Source organism: Cervus elaphus, chromosome 9, assembly GCF_910594005.1.
Source record: "Cervus elaphus chromosome 9, mCerEla1.1, whole genome shotgun sequence".
NCBI lineage: Eukaryota > Metazoa > Chordata > Mammalia > Artiodactyla > Cervidae > Cervus > Cervus elaphus.
In genome coordinates, this window is record NC_057823.1 from 29,344,477 (window position 1) to 29,364,115 (window position 19,639).

The window sequence follows — 19,639 nt, forward strand, 5'->3', positions numbered from 1 at the left end:
AATCCCAGGGACGGGGGAGCCTGGTGGGCTGCCGTCTATGGGGTCGCACAGAGTCGGGCACGCAGCAGCAGAGGGACAAATACACGCTAGAACATGAAACTTGTTACAGAACAGTTTTAATTAATTAGTCAGTCATTGGCAACTTCCCTGGTGGTCAGACGGTAAAGCATCTGCCTATAACGCAGGAGACCCAGGTTCAGTCTCTGGGTCAGGAAGATCTCCTGGAGAAGGAAATGGCAACCCACTCCAGTATTCTTGCCTGGAAAATCCCATGGACAGAGGAGCCTGGTAGGCTACAGTCCATGGGGTCGCAAAGAGTCAGACACAACTGAGCGACTTCACTTGTCAACTTACTGCCCTTCCATTAACATTTCACCAGTCAGTTTACACACAAGTCAGTATGTAGCACAATGCTCAGCTGAATGAATTCTCTAGCTTGACTAGTAACACAACCCCAAAAGTCCCTGAATTCATGTTCTCTAAACCACCTACTACATAGCCATGAATGAAGAATCCATGTTCATTTTTAGGACAGGATTTATATATTTGGGTTTGGTTTTCTTCTTTCACAAGTACCATTAATTTTCAACTTTTCCTCAAGTACTTTTGTCCTTGTTCATTGATTCTCATATACAGAAATATAAGTAACAAAGTGTCACATTAAGCAATTCAAAATAAGAGACCTAAATGGTAAGATGGCCTCTAAGTTGATAGAATAGTTACATAACTAGAAGAAGGTATACAAAATTACTTTCTGGATAGTAAATGGCATTTCCATGAAATTTACCAAAGGTTATTATACTGTAAATACACAAGAATAGATAAGGGCAAGAAAACTAGGGCTCTAGTGGCTCAGAAGTTAAAGAGTCTGCTTGCAATGACGGAGAACTGGGTTTGATCCCTGGGTTGGGAAGAGCCCTGGAGAAGGGAATAGCTACCCACTCCAGTATTCTTACCTGGAAAATCCCATGGACAGAGGAGCCTGGTGGGCTATACTCCAGGAGGTCGCAAAGAGTCGGACACGACTGAGCAACTAACGCACACGCACACACAAATGCTTGCTAAATTAATAAAATCTGTTGAAGATGTGTATTCTTACGAAAAAATACATCCAAACTGTAATAATGATAGACTTTAGAATACTGACTTTAAAAAGTCACATATCTCGGGGGGGAAAAAAAAAACAGGCAAGAAACACTCATGTTTCTAAAGATAAAAACAGAAATACAAGCATTGGGTCTTTTTAATTACTGCCTTCACACATCAGACAACAGCTTATGGAAACCAAAAAGGAACCACTCTCAGGTATGTTTTAAACCCCACTCACAATATTCCACAGCAAAATACTAGACAACTCTGGTTGCTCAGATCTCTTATTTGCAATTTTGAAAAGCTATTACAGATTGTCAGGTTCATCTTATACGAGAGTAGCTATTCAACAAATTCAGACTGAATAAGGTTCCTAATTTATAATCTCCTCGATGGAAATGAGACTACAAAGGAAGATGAAAGACCAACAAGAACAACTCACACCAATGATTTCTCGGCAGGTGTCCGGCTACCTTTCTTAACTCAGCACTCGTCACTAACATTTACTTCAGGACCATTCTTATTTAGAAAAACAAATTACAGGGAATGAACGGGAAAAGTCATTCAGTTTTTTACCTCCAATCAGGTAACAGGAACCATTCTTTATATATATATAATATATATATATACAGGCCGATCAGGCCCAGCTCTTTGAGCTCTGGTGTTAATATACAGTAAGGTTCACCTCAACAGCTGTCTGCTGGCAGCTGACCACCACTCAACGCTAGTGCAATTATTCAATGGCGATCAAATAATCCAGATTCTAAGGCGCTTTTCATACCCAGGGTTTAGAATCAATATGCCCTATATTATGTAGCCATGATTCAGACTTTCAGTGCAAAAACAAACTTTATTTTGGGCTTCAGTTCAGTTCAGTTGCTCAGTTGTGTCCGACTCTTTGCGACCCCACAGACAGCAGCACGCCAGGCCTCCCTGTCCATCGCCAACTTCTGAAGTTGACTCAAACTCATGTCTATTGAGTCGGTGATGCCACCCAACCATCTCATCCTCTGTCTCCCCTTCTCCTCCTGCCTTCAATCTCTCCCAGCATCAGGGTCTTTTCAAGTGAGTTGGTGTGGGAGCAGAGGCTGTGTGGCGTGGGAGCGCCTGTGAGGAGATACCCCGTGTCCAAGGGCAGAGAAGCCCCAGCAAGACGGTAGGCGCTGGAGTGGAGGCTGCGTGGCGGCGGTGCGGCTAGAGAGCGGCTCTGCAGGGATACCCCACATCCAAGAACAAAGGAGGCGCCCCAGCAAGACGGTAGGAGAGGCAAAACCACACTTAGAATCAAATCCCATACCAGCCAGAAACGCTCAGAGGGTTCAAACAAACCTGTGCACACCAGGACCCAGAGACCCCACAGAGACAGACAGAACTGTGCTTGGGCTTAAAATAAAGGTTACTAATATGCCCAACCAAAAACCTTCTGTCCTGAAACTGAGTAATCTATCTAAAGTAACGGACTCAAACTGCATATTAAATGCATCTGCCCCAACATTCATTCATCAGCCTCACTCCTGTCCTCAAAGTATCTTCCCTTCCAAAGGGAGAAGGGATGTGGTCCACAGTATTTCTACCAAGGAAAATTAATTACAACTAAGATAAGTATAGAGGAAATGGCAACCCACTCCAGTACTCTTGCCTAGAAAACCCCACAGATGGAGGAGCTTGGTGCAGGCTACTGTCCATGGGGTCGCAAAGAGTCAGGCACGACTGAGCGACTTCACTTTCACTTTCAAGATAAGTATAATTTAATATACAAAGTCACCAAGTCATGTGATCACAATTTCCATTAATAAGGGTCTCCTCTGACACAAGCAAAAAGACTAAGATGCTTCTGCACAAGCCCAAAATGGATAATTTCTGGTGGTAATAAAAGTCTGCTTCTCATTCAATAAACTGAGCAGCTGGGAATTCGCTGGTGGTCCAGTGGTTAGGACTCTGTGCTTCCACCATAGGGGGCATGGGTTCCATCCCCGGTCAGGGACCTAAGATCCCACAAGCCAAGTGGCCTGGCCAAAAAATAAACATAAATAAACTGAGCAGTCAACACATTAGCCACAACCCAATCAAAGTCAGGTAAACTCTAATTGCAATCAGATTAAAATTATGAAAAACATTAAGCAAGATCAACATTGGATCACAGTACCATTTCTCTGAACAAAAGAAATCCACTGACACAAACGGACACAAGAGTGAGGAATGGACAAACACAGTTTAAGTTCTAACAAAAAAATGACTTACTGGGGGAAAAAACAACCAAAATCACAACTTCATTATTCCAGGTCACTGATCTGGGTGTGTGGAAACTAGCAATGAACAATCTTACAGAAGATACATTATACTGGGGAGAGACACAAATACATACACAGCAGGGATAATCTATATTTCAAAGAAAAATAATTCAGAATAGGAGTTAGAGAAAGGGGAGGATGATCATTTTATATAGTTCGCTCAGAAAGAGACTGATTTTATGTCAACAGCCATTTTCACATCAGAAAACCACTTTTCAAACCCAGATTTTATCCAGCAATACAATTACCATCATTAGTTATTTCACTGCTCCTCTATGGGTTATCTGCAACCCAATCTAAAGGGAAAATAGTCTCCTACAAAAATGGCTATTACTAAGTCAATAATTATTTTGGGGAAGCCTAGAGAGTGCTAAGAAATGTACTGATACAAGATGCAGCAAAATCAGACTCCAGCCCTGTGCACAAAGAGATTCCAGTCCAGTAGGGGAACCAATGAATCACACAAAATTGTCTTAACAAATCAAACCTATCAGCAACATCCGCAAGAAACAGAAAATAGTGCACAGTGCCCTAAGAGTACATGATGTAACTCCCAAGTAAAAACGGCACGTTAAACATGGCTCCACTAGTACCCCATCCAGAAACACAACAACTGAGTAACAAACTGACAAGGAAAGAGCAAAATTTTAGAAGCTAAAATTTGATGAGTGAAAATGAGCTTAGCCAACCCTACAGGGCCGACTCTCCAGCCAGACACAGGGCTATGTGAGAAATAGCCTAATTTATACTGCAGATACTGTTGAGAGCCAGAGATACCCCAGTAGCCTGAAGTAGGACTAGATGGAAATCTATTTGCGAGGCAAAGCAGTTCATACTCTGTTCCTTGGCCAACGGCTCCTCACTCACCAGGATAAAAAAGGAAAAGTTTACTCTCTCAGGAGTAAAACAGAGTCTCAGACCTGGCGCCACCTGGAACAGTCAAAGGCAGCGCTATCATACTGAAAAGGCAGGAGAATTCCAGTGGACTTTCACAGATGCTGATGCTGCCTCTCAATCTCCCTCAGCTTAAAGGACACTGTACAGACAAAACCCAAGAGAGGCGACTTGGAGACACTGATACGGGGTGTTCCCAACTAAATGATTCCACTGTTACCTAGTAATGCTTAGTCAAGAAGCTCCATTCATGCACACAGCTTCCCATTTTTAGAGCCCTGCTTCTGAATAGAGAGGACATATAACAGTCATCAGACCTTTGAGGAAAACTCTCACTGTAAACTGACTCACCCAATGTCCATTCCACCCTCCTAGTTGTGGTTTCTTAAACTAGAAGACATAAAACTACATTTGCTGGAATCTCTTGCAGCTAGGATTCTGGATGCAAAGTATATACTCTCGCTAGTACATCCATAGTACAAAAGAAGGAAGTATCAAGGGGCTACCTTCCTAGTATTTGTGGCAATTTCCCTGCTGACAAGCAGGGTCAACACCACATACATTATTATAGCAATTTTGAAATCAGGAACTCGTTCCTCCAATTTTGAGACTGTTTTGGCTATTCTAGATAGCATGGATTTCCATTTAAATTTTAGGCTTAGCTTGACAATTTCCTCAAAAAAGACAACTGTGATTCTGAGAGAGGCTGCACTGAATCTGTGGGTCAATTTGGGGAGAATTGCCAGCTTAACAATATTAAAGTGTTCAGAGACAGCTGTGGGCTTAGGAAGCCTTTGGTCAACCTGTCTGCTGACGGGTGGGGCTGTGTGCCCCACTGGTTGTTTGCTAGGCCTGAGGAGTCATAGCTTACAGGCTGTTGAGTGGGGCCAAGCCTTGGTGATGGTGACCCATGCAAGACGTCCACCTCAAGGAGAGTTTGTGCAGATGGATACTCCTGATATGTTCACCACCAGATTTTATGACTCCAGAGTGAACCACAGCCAGCCCCCACCTCCACAGGAGATCCTTCAAGACCAGCAGCCTCAGATTCAAGATGTCCAGCTCCCCAAGGCAGAGAGTGGCTGTGATGGTCATCACCTTCCACAAGTACTCCAAAACAAAAGGATATGTCCTACAAGCTCTTTAACTTTTCAGTCATTAGTACTTCTTAGTAACAACAAAAGCTAGAAAACTGTAGAGCATGCCTTCGAAATCCTGAGAAATATTCTTTACAACTTAGAATTCTACACCCAAAGTATCAATGCTTATGCAATGCAACTAGACAAGAAAAGAGCACAGATGCCAAATTATATTTCTCTAATAAGATAGAACTAATAGAAAGCCTCCTGATTCCTACTGACTTGATGTCTTAACAACTGATATCATCTTTCTTTATAATTAAACAAAACTAAATAAGGGGGGGGAGGGGGAAGCAAGGGCATTCCAAAAAAAAATCTACTTCTGCTCCGTTGACTATGCTAAAGTCTTTGACTGTGTGGATCACAACAAACTGTGGAATATTCTTAAAGATATGAGAATACCAAACCACCTCACCTGCCTCCTGAGAAAGCAGTATGCCGGACAAGAAGCAACAGTTAGAACCAGACGTGGAACAACGGACTGGTTCCAAATTGGGAAAGGAGTACGTCAAGGATGTATAGTGTCACCCTGCTTATTTACCTTATATACAAAGTACATCATGAGAAATGCCAGGCTAGAGGAATCACAAGCTGGAATCAAGACTGCTGGGAGAAATATCAACAACCTCAGATATGCAGATGACACCACCTATACAGCAGAAAGAGAAGAGAAACTAAAGAGCCTCTTGATGAAGGTGAAAGAGGACAGCGAAAAAGCTGGCTTAAAACTCAACATTCAAAAAACTAAGATCACCGCATCCGGTCCTATCACTTCAAAGCAAACAGATTGGGAAAATGTGGAAACAGCATCAAATTTCATTTTCTTGAGCTCCAAAATCACTGCAGATGGTGACTGCAGCCACGAAATTAAAAGGCATTTGCTCCTTGGAAGAATAGCTATGTCAAACCTAGACAGTGTTTTAAAAAGCAAAGACATCACTTTGCCCACAACATAGTTGAAGCTGTGTTTTCCCAGTAGTCACGTTTCGATGTGAGAGCTGAACCATAAAGAAGGCTGAGTGCCAAAGAACAGACGCTTTTGAACTGTGGTGCTGGAGAAGACTCCTGAGAGACCCTTGGACAGCAAGGATATCAAACTAGCCAATCCTAAAGGAAATCAACCCTGAATATTCATTGGAAAGGCTGGTGCTGAAGCTGAAGCTCCAGTACATTGGTCACCTGATGGGAAGAGGCTGACTCACTGGAAAAGACCCTGATGCTGTGAAAAACTGAGGGCAAAAGGAGAAGGGGACAACAGAGGATGAGATGGTTGAATGGTTTCACTGACTCAAGGGACATGAGTTCGAGCAAACTCAGGGAGATAGTGATGGACAGAGAAGCCTGGCATGCTGCAGTTCATGGGTTCATAAAGAGTCTGACATGACTTAGTGACTGAACAAGAAGAAGTAAGTGGGGAAAATACTATTTTCATAGGTAATCAAAAGGAAGAGCAGTACAGGAAAGGAAAACTATACAACACTACTGAGTTCTGTTGAGGATTATATTCGTAGAGCATAGGCCCCTCTGCTGTAACACAAAATGTGTTTCTGAAAACTCTTACACATTAAAAATAAGAGAATGCGAAGAATAAGGTTGGAACTAATCATTCAAAAGTTACACAGCTGTATAACCAAAGCACCAGCAGTAACATAACCTGTACCCCAGGAGATGGCCTGGGCAATGCAAACAGTCAGTTCAGTGTGGCTAGAGCTGCCTCAAGAGATGCTCAGAGATGCACAACATCAGAGAGGCCTCTCTGACCTGCAGGAACTGAGACATTAGAGACAGAAATAGACTGAATACAACCAAGGCTCTAAGAACAAAGGTAGAGTACATCTCTGGGGAAGGGAATCCTGGGCGCAGGATCCTTAACTTTGTTAAAATGGAACTGAGGTCAGAGCTTTCTTTTCCTCTGAACTCTACTCTTGAAATTCTGACTCTCCTTTACTAGGAAAAGTCACATATAAATCAATACAACCTCCAATTATAATTACACCATTTCTCTATTTACCCGTCACATATGAGCAACTTGGTGCTCCAGGAGCATTTGCAGCAGAACACCATTCATTAGTACTTTATATACCAAAAACTGACCTAAAGCTAATCTCAACTAAAATATAATGTATGACTATTAGGAGGAAAAGAGGAAGAAAAATTTGTATTATGAATAGAATGAAAAACTCAATTCTTCATCTTCCATAGATGGGAATGAATAAAAAACTTCGTGTTTGGAGAGGAGGGAGCAAAGCCAAGTATGGTATAAGCTGAAGCCAGACAGTCACTCAGGAGCCAGTTCATGAAGGGAAGAACATTTAGGTAGAATGACCATTATGTCCAAGTCTGTCTAGGGCAATTTCAATGGGCACCAGCTGTCCCAGTATAATTATCAATAGCTCTCTCTTTCACACACAGAAAGAAGTATCCCTGTTTGGATGCTAAATTATATGGTCAATCTATCAGGTGATACTGAGGAGTTTACTCTTTACTCTAGAAGCCACAGTCCTAGGAGCTACTTAAAAGTGTCTTAGGCAAAGGCAGTGAAACAATCACATTTTTTAGGGCAGAATCTTAGAGGGATAAGTGTTCTGGTACCCTATCCAATGTTTCGCTACATAAACATCAACTAAAAATCTACTTTAAATCAACCTTTAAGAACTTCTTCCTTTCACATCAAGCATCCTTTGTGACCTACATGCTTATTCCCATTTCTTCCTTAATAATGGTCACTGGCCTTTGACTAGCATTAGATGCTCCTCACAGTCAACAATATGTTCCCATGAATGAAAGTCAATGGATACTTTTTAGGCCTTATCAAACCAGAACTACATTAACATTCCTTTGTAAATCTCCTTGTTCCATGACTCAATTCTGGGCCTACTTCTCTTGCTATTACTTATTATCTTCACTGTAGGTTTTCCATCCTCTGCCTCATCCTCACATGTAGATGTTTTCCATGTCTGACTTTGTCCTTCTCTTTTCTCTCTTTACCCCTCAATATCAGGCTCGAAAAACTGTACCTCCAGTCAAGTCTCTCCTCAGAGCTCCAGAGAAGTCCTCCAAATTGCTGGCATCTCCACCTAGCAATCTAGCAACAACTAACTGACAAACACCATTAACTTCTCATTAACTCTGAGTAGGATGCTCCACATCTGGTCCTTTCCTGCCAGTCTCTGTTAAGAGCAACTCCATCTCCCCAAGTGCCCATGCATGGAAGCCATCTCCCAAGACTCCGATTTCCCTAACCTCCCGCACTCAGTACCTCTTCAGACCACCTCTGCCCCTCCCCACTTCCTGCCTCAGTTCAGGAGCCCTGGCCCCACCTGTTCATACTAGTGTTTCCACCTCTACTTTTTTTTTCCTCCACACAAATGCCAGACTGATCATGTCAGTCTTCTGCCTGAAATTCTCGAGGCTCTTCACTACCTAAAATCAAACCCTCCCTCACCTCGTTTTTATATACATCTACACAGCTCTAGTTTGCCCTTCTAAAGTTTTCCGTTTAGAAGTCAGCTGTACTTACCTCTCCACGTTCAGCTCAGATCTCACTGCCTCCCCCGTTCTCAGTAGCAGCTTTACCAGCTCCTGCTCTGCCCTGGGTGGTTGGCAGCCCCATCCCCCACAGCATGAAGAGGATCCTGCTATCACAGCGCTGATTACATTGCATTAGCATGCGCTTATGTGCTCAGTGGCTAAGTCCTGTCCGACTCTTTTGTGACCCCATGGACTGTGACCCACCAGGCTCCTCCGTCCATGGGATTTCCCAGGCAAGAATACTGGGTTGCGTTGCCATTTCCTCCTCCAGGGGATCGTCCCAACCCAGGGATCCAACCTGCATTGGCAGGCACATTCTTTACCACTGAGCCACCGGGGAAGCCTGGGTATGCATTAGCACATCGCCTCAGTATTTCAAACGGCTGCCTCAGTTACTGCACCAGTTTCCTCACCCAATGAACAAGGTTATCACAAGGCTTAAGAGACAGTATCTGTAAAGCATCTAGCACAGTACCTGGCAAACACAATAAGCACAAAATAAACATCAGCTCTTTTTGTCCTGCACCTTGCACATGTATTCTAATCTCTCTAGGTCTCAATTTCTGAACCCACAAAGTGAGCTGGATAGATCAGATGACCCAAGTCTCCTCCTAGCAGTAAAAGTGCTGTAATTCTATAAATGTAATAAGAGCAAATGCAGTAAAGGCAAAAATTTTATTTTAAAAGGACCAAGTAAACATACTAGCTAGGATAGTCTCACTTTCATTCAGGTCTACAGCAAAGACATCAGCAAAAACCCAAGACTGTGACCCAAATGTGAATCTTTACTCCTTTATGCTTGCAACATGACCATAACAATAAAAATGACCAAGAACTAAAAGAAATCCCCAGAAACTAAATTCTCTGAAACAAGAAAAAGTACACCCATATACTGTCAGCGGCATCAAAAATTGGCAAAGTTGTAATTACTTTACGCAGTGGTTAACATTTAATGAATAAATTAGTTAACATTTAACCATTTCTAGGTTAACCAGGAGGAAAAAAAATCTTACATTGTCAGCAAGAGAGAAGATAATCATGGCCCTCTATGATCTCTCAGAAATTAGGTAGATATAGCCACTGCAAAACCTACATCTTTGGTCACAGTAAACTAATCCTACCCTAAAGGCTGTTGATGTATCTTTAAAATGATGATACAGCACACGTACTGACATGTAAAGAAGTTCACAAAGCAGTGTAGCATGAAATAAGGCTACACATCAACATTTATCATGAACCCATTTTTGTTAATTATATGGATATAAAGAGGAAAACTTCAGAACTCTTATTTATGGAACTAAGGGTGATTTTTATTTTCTTCTTCGTACTTATCTCTATTTTCCATAAAGTACGTACAATTTTTGTGTAGCAATATATATATATGTATTTTTTTTTTAATAATTCCCCAACAATAACAGCCAAAGCACAAACCATTTTATCAGAAAGATATACTGGGGGAGGGGAGGTAGAGTTAAAAACTCCGATTAGGAAACCCCGGACCCCAGAAATAACTGGCAACTTCAGTTAGACAGGGTCCCGTCATACAATTGATACTTAGGGCTCATTCTCACTGTGTGTGCAAGAAATACATCTACAGTGATGATACAGAAGTCTAAAGATACCTAATTCAAAAATACCTGAGGTGACGTCATCTGGACAAATGAAAAGAACAAGCATATGGAGTGTATGGAGGGAAAAAACACCAGGCGCATTTTTATAGTGCTTCATCTTTCATTCTGTGTGTTTACTTCCTTGAATCTGGGTACACCAAAAGAATACCTAGTCTATCCTCCTACTTCAAATAAACAACTCCAAAAGTTATCTTGCTTTACCAAACATCCTTTGAAAGCATGGGAAGGAAGCATCATGATGGTTTCATTACTTAGAACCTGTCGCCTAGACTTTAGTACCAATTCTAGGCAGCAATCCTTCCCATTCTTCCCTTGAAAATTAAAGTTAATTAATTAATATTTACCATGAAGTTTTACACCTCTCATATTAAGGCTAGGGAGTTACTGGCAACTTGTTTCTACCAGGGCAAAATCAGGACATAAACAGAAGACCAAGCAATACATGAGATTAAGGTTTTTGGAGTTTTTTTTAAACTAACTACATACAAAGAAAAGTCCCTGGAGCAGATTAGCATTTATTATTTTAGATTTGAAAACTGGAAAATATGAATATTAAAACAACCCACAGGTATTGTTTAGTCTATACACCTAAATTGTATTCTCTGTGACCAAAATATGTATAAAGTCAACAGAATACATGTATACAGTAAGTCCTCACCACTCCCTTTTCCCGAGTAAAGTAAGAGAAAAATAAACAGCTTATGTGATTTACATTGCATTTCAGTATGCTTCCTAATTTCTTCAAATTGCCAATCCTGCTAAAAACCCACCCATTAATATAAAACAAGTAAATGAAAGACTAGAAAAAGGTCTGAATTTCTTCATTCTTCCTGAGATTCAGAAAATGACTACTTACACCTTATCCCAATTATTCAGATGAGGAAATGAAGGTTCAAAGAACTGAAGTACCTGTCCCAAATCACAAAAAGTAGGAAGTGCTACTATATCTCAGGCTGTCATGAGACACATGATTGACAAGTGTCCCGATTATACTTGTTAGCAGCACATCAGCACCTGTACACAACTTTTAATGAAAACACACAAACCTTCCAACAGGAGTTTCCTTACGAAGGTACCGACAAGGCAAAAGTCAGAGGAACGTCCTTTTCCCGAAGGAATATACTATGTACGTTTGATCCCCTCAACCTGAAACCTATCCCACTCAAAATCTGCTTGGGGATGGAAGTAGGAAGCCTACGTATCTTCATATGCATATGCAGCATGAAAAAATACAACCAACATTAAACTTTATTCTATTTGGAGAAAAGACATTCTTTTCACAAAATTATATTTAAAAAGCACCAACTTTTGAAAAGATAAGACACTCCACTTTAACAAAGCATTTGTCTAGTACCTCAAAGATTAATATGAAAAAAAAACTGGCTTTGAAAGCTAATGTCTATAATATACTAAACTAAGTTTCTTGGGATATCCTTTTAAAATTTTTTTTTAAAATGAAAATGTAAGTTGACTTGCTCAGCATCTCAAACAACCCTACAGCATCCATTGTATTAGTTACATTCCAGTGAGAAAGCTGAGTGCAGAAGAATTGATGCTTTTGAACTGTGGTATTGGAGAAGACTTGAGAGTCCCTTGGACTGCAAGGAGATCCAACCAGTCCATCCTAAAGGAGATCAGTCCTGGGTGTTCATTGGAAGGACTGATGCTGAAGCTGAAACTCCAATATTTTGGCCTCCTGATGCGAAGAGCTGACTCATTGGAAAAGATCCTGATGTTGGGGAAGACTGAAGGCAGGAGGAGAAGGGGACGACAGAGGATGAGATGGTTGGACGGCATCACCAACTCAATGGACATGAGTTTGGGTAAACTCCGGGAGTTGGTGATGGATAAGGAGGCCTGGCGTGCTGTGGTTCATGGGGTCACAAAGAGTCGGACATGACTGAGAGACTGCACTGAACTGAACTGAGCTCCCATTTCCACTTTCCTAATTATTCATAATTCTCAAAAAAGAGAAAATCACTATAGAGTTAATTTTGCATCCTTTCAAGTTTGAATATCTACTATGAATCAATCAAATTTATTTGTATTTGATGAATACAGTACAGCTTCTAGAACCTGATAAGCCAAGTGAAGTTATTAAGCAGTCAGTTAAAAAACATAATCATTCCTTTCCTATACATAAGTCCAGAGCTCTAAAGCTTACATTTTCATTAATTCATTTGGTGACAAAATTTGACCTGAATGGATATGAGGCTATTTTTAGACATTTTTCTCCACTTACTGTGACTATTAATATCTTTCCTTGCAGAAATGTTTATTTCACAGAGTGCTACCCCAGACCTCACTGGGGGTGTCATGTACAGTACATGCATATTATCTTCTTACATTTGGAACTGCTTTTAATTCCACAGGTAGCCATGTGGGTTTTACATGAAAGACTGTGGACTTATACCACTGAAGGAAAAAAAAGTGTTTCCATGTAATTAGTTACTAAATAATCATTCAACATTATTTTCTCTAATATTTAGTTTTTCTGCATAATTAGCTAATATGGAAATTCTCAATTAAATCCATTTTTTATTTTTTGTTTAAAGTGTTGACTGATGGTATGCATCATCATTTTTTGCAACTATTCCCCAAAAACCTTCCAATGAAACATACTAATAATTAGGCTTTCAGTTCAGTTCAGTAGCTCAGTCATGTCCGACTCTTTGCAACCCCATGGACTGCAGCACGCCAGGCTTCCCTGTCCATCAACAAATCCCGGAGCCTACTCAAACTCATGTCCATCGCATCAGTGATGTCATCCAACCATCTCATCCTCTTGTCGTTCCCTTCTCCTCCCGTCTTCACTCTTTCCCAGCATCAGGGTCTTTTCCGATGAGTAGGTTCTTCGCATTAGGTGGCTGAAGTACTGGAGTTTCAGCTTCAGCATCAGTCCTTCCAATGAATATTCAGGACTGATTTCCTTTAAGATTGACTGGCTGGGTCTCCTTGCAGTCCAAGGGACTCTTAGAGTGAATCAAAGTAGCTATATCTTAGATCTGAAATCAGTTTCCATGCAAGAGACCACCTGAACAGAAACTGTTGTCAAATTCTTTCTAACAGGACAAGTGTCTCCAAGAATTCTTCTGTCTTTGGACTTCCTTGGCAGTCCAGTGGTCAAGACTCCATACTTCCACTGCAGGGCACATGGGTTCATCCCTGGCTGAGGACCCACACATGGAGAGGTGAGGCTAAAACAAAGAATGCTAAAAACCAAAAAAGGAACTAAGTAATTTTTGAATCTATAATTCTCTTAAGACTTGTTTTCCTAACCTAAATACACCCAAATGATAAGACTAATTACAAAGACTTTGACTCCAAGTAAGTTAGAGAAAATTATTCATAAACAAAAGAGCTCAATCATAATGAAACAGATAATAAAACATTACTTTGTCATCCTACAAATCATACTTCAATTATTACATTGCTCAAAATTAAATGATTTCCAAAATTTCCAAGGATTACCATGCATTGATCTCCCCACTAGACTCTTAACAAAAAAAGCAGTTAACAACAAATAAACCCACAGGATCAAAGTGAACAGAAAAGGGCTCACTAGCAAACATTTCAACAAATTTCTAGTAGATGAAATGTAGATAAATGTACCTATCACAGATCATGCACACAAAGGCTACAAGAGAAAGTGAAGCAGAATTAAAATGATGGATTAACCCATGAAACAGCTTTGCACCTCACCCTCTTGGGCACCCCTTAACATAAATGCAGGCTTTCCAACAAGTGGGCCAAGAGTACATTCCATTCATATATAAAGAAGTCTTAATTTGCTCTTCCACTCATAAAAGTAGAAAGGAACTACCTAAACAATCCAGCATTAATTTTCAAGCTTCACCTAGTCCTTCACTTGAAAATGTAGACTACCAAGGATCAGCAATTGACAAAAATTAGTAGGGGAAAAAAAAACCCAAGCCAAACAAAAGAACAAGCAACCAGGGAAGAAAAAGAGATAATCCAATGAGCAGAAGAGAATTTTAAAAAGAAAATTCTAATTACCCTCAGAAAGATTAAAGAAAATAACGCATCCTTAGACACAAGTTGAATAAAGAGAAATATCTGTATAAAGATTTCTTGGAATTAAAAGTATGACTCTGCCTTTAAAATGTCACTACTGAGCTGCAGAAAAGCAAAGTAATCTCCCAGAACAAAAACGATTATGAGAAAACAAGATACCCAAGAGTTCAACATTCTAACAAAAGAGAACTAAGAAAATAGAACTCAAAAAACATATGGAATAAAGGTCCCAGGGCTGAATAAAGATCAAGCCTTGAAATAGAAAAGATGCATAACAACTAGAATGCATAAGAAGATATCCATATCTAAGACCTATCACCACGTAATCCCAGAAAACCAGGATAAAAGAAAATCCCAAAGCTTTCAGAGAGGAAAAGAAAATCAAAGCAAATACCAAAATAAATAAATAAATAAATAAATAACTGTGACTGGCATTGGGTAGACAGTAACAACATCTGGGTGCTAGAAGACAATGGGTCACTATGATAGTTTCCAAGCTTCGAGGAAAAATTCTGAAGTGGAATTTTATACCTAGCCCAACTATCAATCAAGCATGAGACAAAAATTAGTTATTTTCAGACATACAAGACTGGGAAAGTTTAACTCCTGCCATCTTTTCTGAATAAGTAACTTAAAGCTTCTCCCAACAAAATGAATGAAGGAACCAAGGAACCAAAAATATGTAACACAGGAGGAAACTGGATCTAAATTAGGTATATTAGTCTGTTAGTTGTACACCATGTCTTAGGAGCAGGGAACTTAAGGGAAGAAAATGGCCTCACATAATAGATATTATAACTAGATATCTTCAAAACATTTCAAGATATGCTAAAGGAAAATTTTTCTTTAATCAGCCAGAAAGATGGAAGGCTATTTAAGAACAAAAGAAAGTTAGGATTGAAATATCAAAGTAAAATGTGGCATGTTTTGAGGAGTTGATACATACTAAAAAATAAAATATATCTGACTCTGACAACAGAAATATATGTATAGGCTCTACATATATAAATATACATCTATCGAGCTAAATATATATCTATCAAGCTATTTTTCTATCAAATCCCAGTAGACATCTGAAATATTGTTTTCAGTTGTCAAGCCCTCAGACAGGCCTTCCTTAATGACACCATCCCTCACCCTGCTTCATTTGTATTCCCTTAGTATCTGTTCGGAGGAGGCAATGGCACCCCACTCCAGGACTCCTGCCTGGAAAATCCCATGGACGCAGGAGCCTGGTAGGCTGCAGTCCAAGGGGTCGCGAAGAGTCGGACACGACTGAGTGACTTCGCTTTCACGCATTGAAGAAGCAAATGGCAACCCACTCCAGTGTTCTTGCCTGGAGAATCCCAGGGAGCAGGGAGCCTGGTGGGCTGCCTTCTATGGGGTCGCACAGAGTCGGACACGACTGAAGTGACTTAGCAGCAGTATCTGTCACCCTAGCATTATATCACATACACTGATTTCACTGATTCTACTAATAATACACATATTCTTCACTTTCTCATCTAGCTGAAACCAGCATGCATTTTACAATCCATGCAGAGCCTTCTACAACTACAGTCAGCCAGGTGGCAGTCTTGTTACTATGTAAAAAAAACCTTTCCTGGATGCCTTCTGGAAAGATAACAAAAGCACCAGCACCAAAAATGTTTCAGATTATATGAAACACAATTCTTACTTAGTTGCTGAGTATCTCCCCTACATTAACATAAGAGCAGTAACTTAAAAAAAAAAAAATCTCTGCATCCTCCACATAAAACAGTGACTGGCACTTAACAGATACTTGATCTGTGTCACAGTTAACATGCCGGAAACCAGGATGGGTCCAACAGGATATATCCTACACATTTGGCCCTGAAATTTCTTTTTTCTTAGTGGTACATATGATACTGGTGAATCACATAAGCAATAGCATCCAAGATAAGAAATTCAGTAACAACAAATTTGGAGGAAGAGGGGGCCAGCAGTGAGAGTACTGACCCATTTCAAAAGCTGACTCCAAAGGTTGAAAAATCCAGGAAACAGAAATACAAGCTTTTTTTTTTTTTGCTGAGAGGCCAGCAGGGATATTAGTTACCAGACCATCTCCCACCAGGGATGGAAACCATGTGTGCCCCCGCATTCTGCCATATTCGGCAGGATATTAATCACTGGACTGCCCAGGAAGTCCCAGCTTATTATCTTTATTTTGTGGGACTAAATACTCAAAGAAATAAAAACAAAAAGAGCTAAATGTGATTTGTCTCCTGGAAAGAGTCAGGAGACATCATTTATCACTATAAGCCAGTCTATATAGCATTTTAGTTTTACCAAGTGTACACACTCTTTCTGAACCGTTTTTCAAATATCTAACATCAGAGAAGTTGAAATTCACATATACAAAACCACAGGGACCCAGACAGGGACATTTACACGGATGGAGACAGAAAGACACTCAGGGGAACACAAAGTAAATCAGATTCAGGCATCTCCAGAAATTTCAAATGGCAAGAGGGGATGGAGACCTCCGGAATTCTGATGGCCTAACTGAGCAATACTTTAAAGCGTGACATCAACACTAACTGCCTACTGGTGGTAATCATGCCATTATTTTTTGCCTCACAAAGGCAAGGTAGGATCGGCAAAGTTTATCTCTGTGCCCTGGACTGATAATTCACACTCTCTTACGAGAATTAATTACAAGCTTTCCTTCGTTCGATCCCTGGATTGAGAACATCCCCTGGAGAAGGAAATAGCAACCCACTCCAGTATTCTTGCCCCTGGGAAGTCCCATGGACAGAGGAGCCTGGCGGGCTACAGTCCACCGGCTCGCAATAGAGTCCGACACGAGTTAGCGACGAGACAGCAACAACTACAAACTCCCTCACCACAACTCTCCACATTTATACAACACCCTTTCACCTGCTCTGGCCTGTCAACACGACAGTTGAGGGTACTGTGCTAGGTCTATCTTACATTCGAAAAATCAAGTGACTATTTCTTGGCGATGCAAAAGTTATGTGAGAGGACTGTTGCCGGGGGGTAGGTGGTCCGGCGATAGGAGAGCCGTGGCCATACAGGAAAACCCAGCTTGCGAAGTCCCGTACAAAGCAGCCAAGGACCCGCTTCTGTCTCCACAGAAAGGACACCTTTCCCCAAAGCTAACCAGCTTGAAAAACCCAACTTGCACGGAGCAGGCAGTGGCGCGCAGTTCAGACTCCTCCCCTCCCTCCGTGAGCAAGGCAGGCGCAGAACCAGCGCAAAATGTCACAGGGCCAAGACTAAGCGCGCCAAAGCGGGTCCCACCCCCGGGAGACCGGGACGCCGGAGGCAGGTCCCTCCCCTTCCTCTCTCTCTCGGCCCGCGCACAGCTCATTCATTCTCCAGGCGGGCAGCGGGATCTCCCCGGACAGCCATTCCAGCACCGCAAACCCACCAGACGCTTTGTCTCCGGCCTGGCCGGAAACCGGGGCGCGCATTCAAGCGCGCGCCCTGATGCCACCTCCCCGCACCTGGCGCCCGCCGAGTCCCGGGGCGGAAAAGCCTTCTGGATCTTACGGTCCGAAGCCCCAAGCCCGGAGCTGGTCTTTGGCGGGCACACGCACACACTTCGCCGGGTCCTACTGGGTATACAAGATCGGGAAATGTGCATCCCCGTCCCACTATCACTACTGCTTGAGGGCTCTGAGCGACCCCTGCCCCCAATAAAAAACACTAGATTCTTTCTTCTTGGAGACCGAGACCCTGCCCCTTCCGAAGGGCGTGGGCACTCCGGCCCTCGCCTCCCGCCCGAGCGGCACCCCCCGGTCCGTGTGTGAGCTACAGCGGCCGCCAGGCGAGCACTCACTTGAGGAGCAGCTGGTCATGCTCGGCCTTGAACTTGCCCAGCTCGATCTGCAGCTTCGCGCGCTCGCGGGCCGTGTCGTCGAGCGCGCGTCGCGCGTCGGCCAGCTCGGTCTCGTAGAGCGCCTTGAGGCCGGTGAGCTCGCGGCCGCGCACCTCCTCGCGCTCCGTCACCTGCAGCTGCAGCGCGCTGTTCTCCGTCTCCAGGCTGCGCACCTTGTCGATGTACACGGCCAGCCGATCGTTGAGCTCGCGCAGCTCCTCCTTCTCTTGGAGCCGCGACAGCCGCGTGGGGCTCAGCGGCGTGGTGGGGCCGCCGGCGCGACTGCCGCTCCGCGGCGGCACGGGGGTCGCTGTCGCCATGGCGATCGGCGGGGAGAACGGAGCGCGGAGGCCGCGGGCAGCGCCGGGGCACGGAGGGGGCAGCAGAAGGCGAAGCGGGAAGGCACGAACCGGCGACCCGCGCTCGCGGAGAGGCCGCCGTGGGGAGGAAAGACGGAGGACCCGGGGGTGGCGGGAGACGGGCTACAGCACAAAGGGTAAAGGGGGAGGACCGCGAGTCAATCAAACATAAAACGCCCTTTGTAAAAATAACATGCACACAGTCACACGCGAGCGCGCGCACACACACACTCACACGCTCGGGAAATACGGGGCGAGGGTGCCCGAGAGGGCCGAGCAGAGTCCGCGCGCCGCCGCCGCCGCCGAGTCTCCCGCCCGCAGCACTTTGTTTCCTCTCAGGCGGCGCAGCGCCGCGGGCGGGGGGAGGCGGGCGGAGGGGCGGGCTGGCTGCGAGCCGCGGGGGGCGGAGGTGGCGCGGGCGGCGGCGCCGCGCTCCCTCCCCAAGATGGCCGGCGCGCTCCGGCATCGCCACGTGACCGTCGCGGGCCAACGCGGAGCCCGCGGCTCAGGGGCCGAGCCTGTAAATTCAAAATCGGGCCCTCAGGCAACCGTCGGCTCCGCGCGCCTGGCTGGGCGTGGCTGGGGAAGGACCGAGGGCGGCGGGGAGGGGCAACGGGAACTGCTCGCGCCGCGGCCCTGGGCCCGGCGCTGGCCGGGCCTTCCCAGCGCCCCGCGAGGACCCCCAGGCGGGGCAGGGCCAGCGGATGGCGGGAAGGGGCCCAGAGGTTTCCGGGGCGGTTCCGTGCCACCACCCACACCCGGCAGTTCAGGGAAATTCAAAAGTAAACGTTTCTAGTAGCCACAC

At 43.5% G+C, this 19,639-nt stretch overlaps 1 protein-coding gene across 2 annotated transcripts in view; it reads right to left on the reverse strand.

Moving 5' to 3' along the window:
• The window catches only part of LMNB1 (lamin B1), a 53,075-nt gene extending 33,882 nt beyond the window's left edge, over positions 1-19,193 (reverse strand). The window contains exons 1-2 of one of the 2 annotated variants that reach the window (XM_043912216.1): positions 2,987-2,991; positions 437-440 (exon numbers count right to left, since the gene is read on the reverse strand). Coding sequence is in view for 1 of the 2 variants with exons in the window: in XM_043912214.1 (XP_043768149.1) it covers positions 18,437-18,795 (359 nt within the window). In the remaining variant the exon portion in view is untranslated. Of the gene's footprint in view, positions 1-436; positions 441-2,986; positions 2,992-18,436 lie in introns of those variants that run through there. The other variant, XM_043912214.1, reaches the window with a different exon arrangement.
• Between the last annotated feature and the right edge of the window lie 446 nt (positions 19,194-19,639).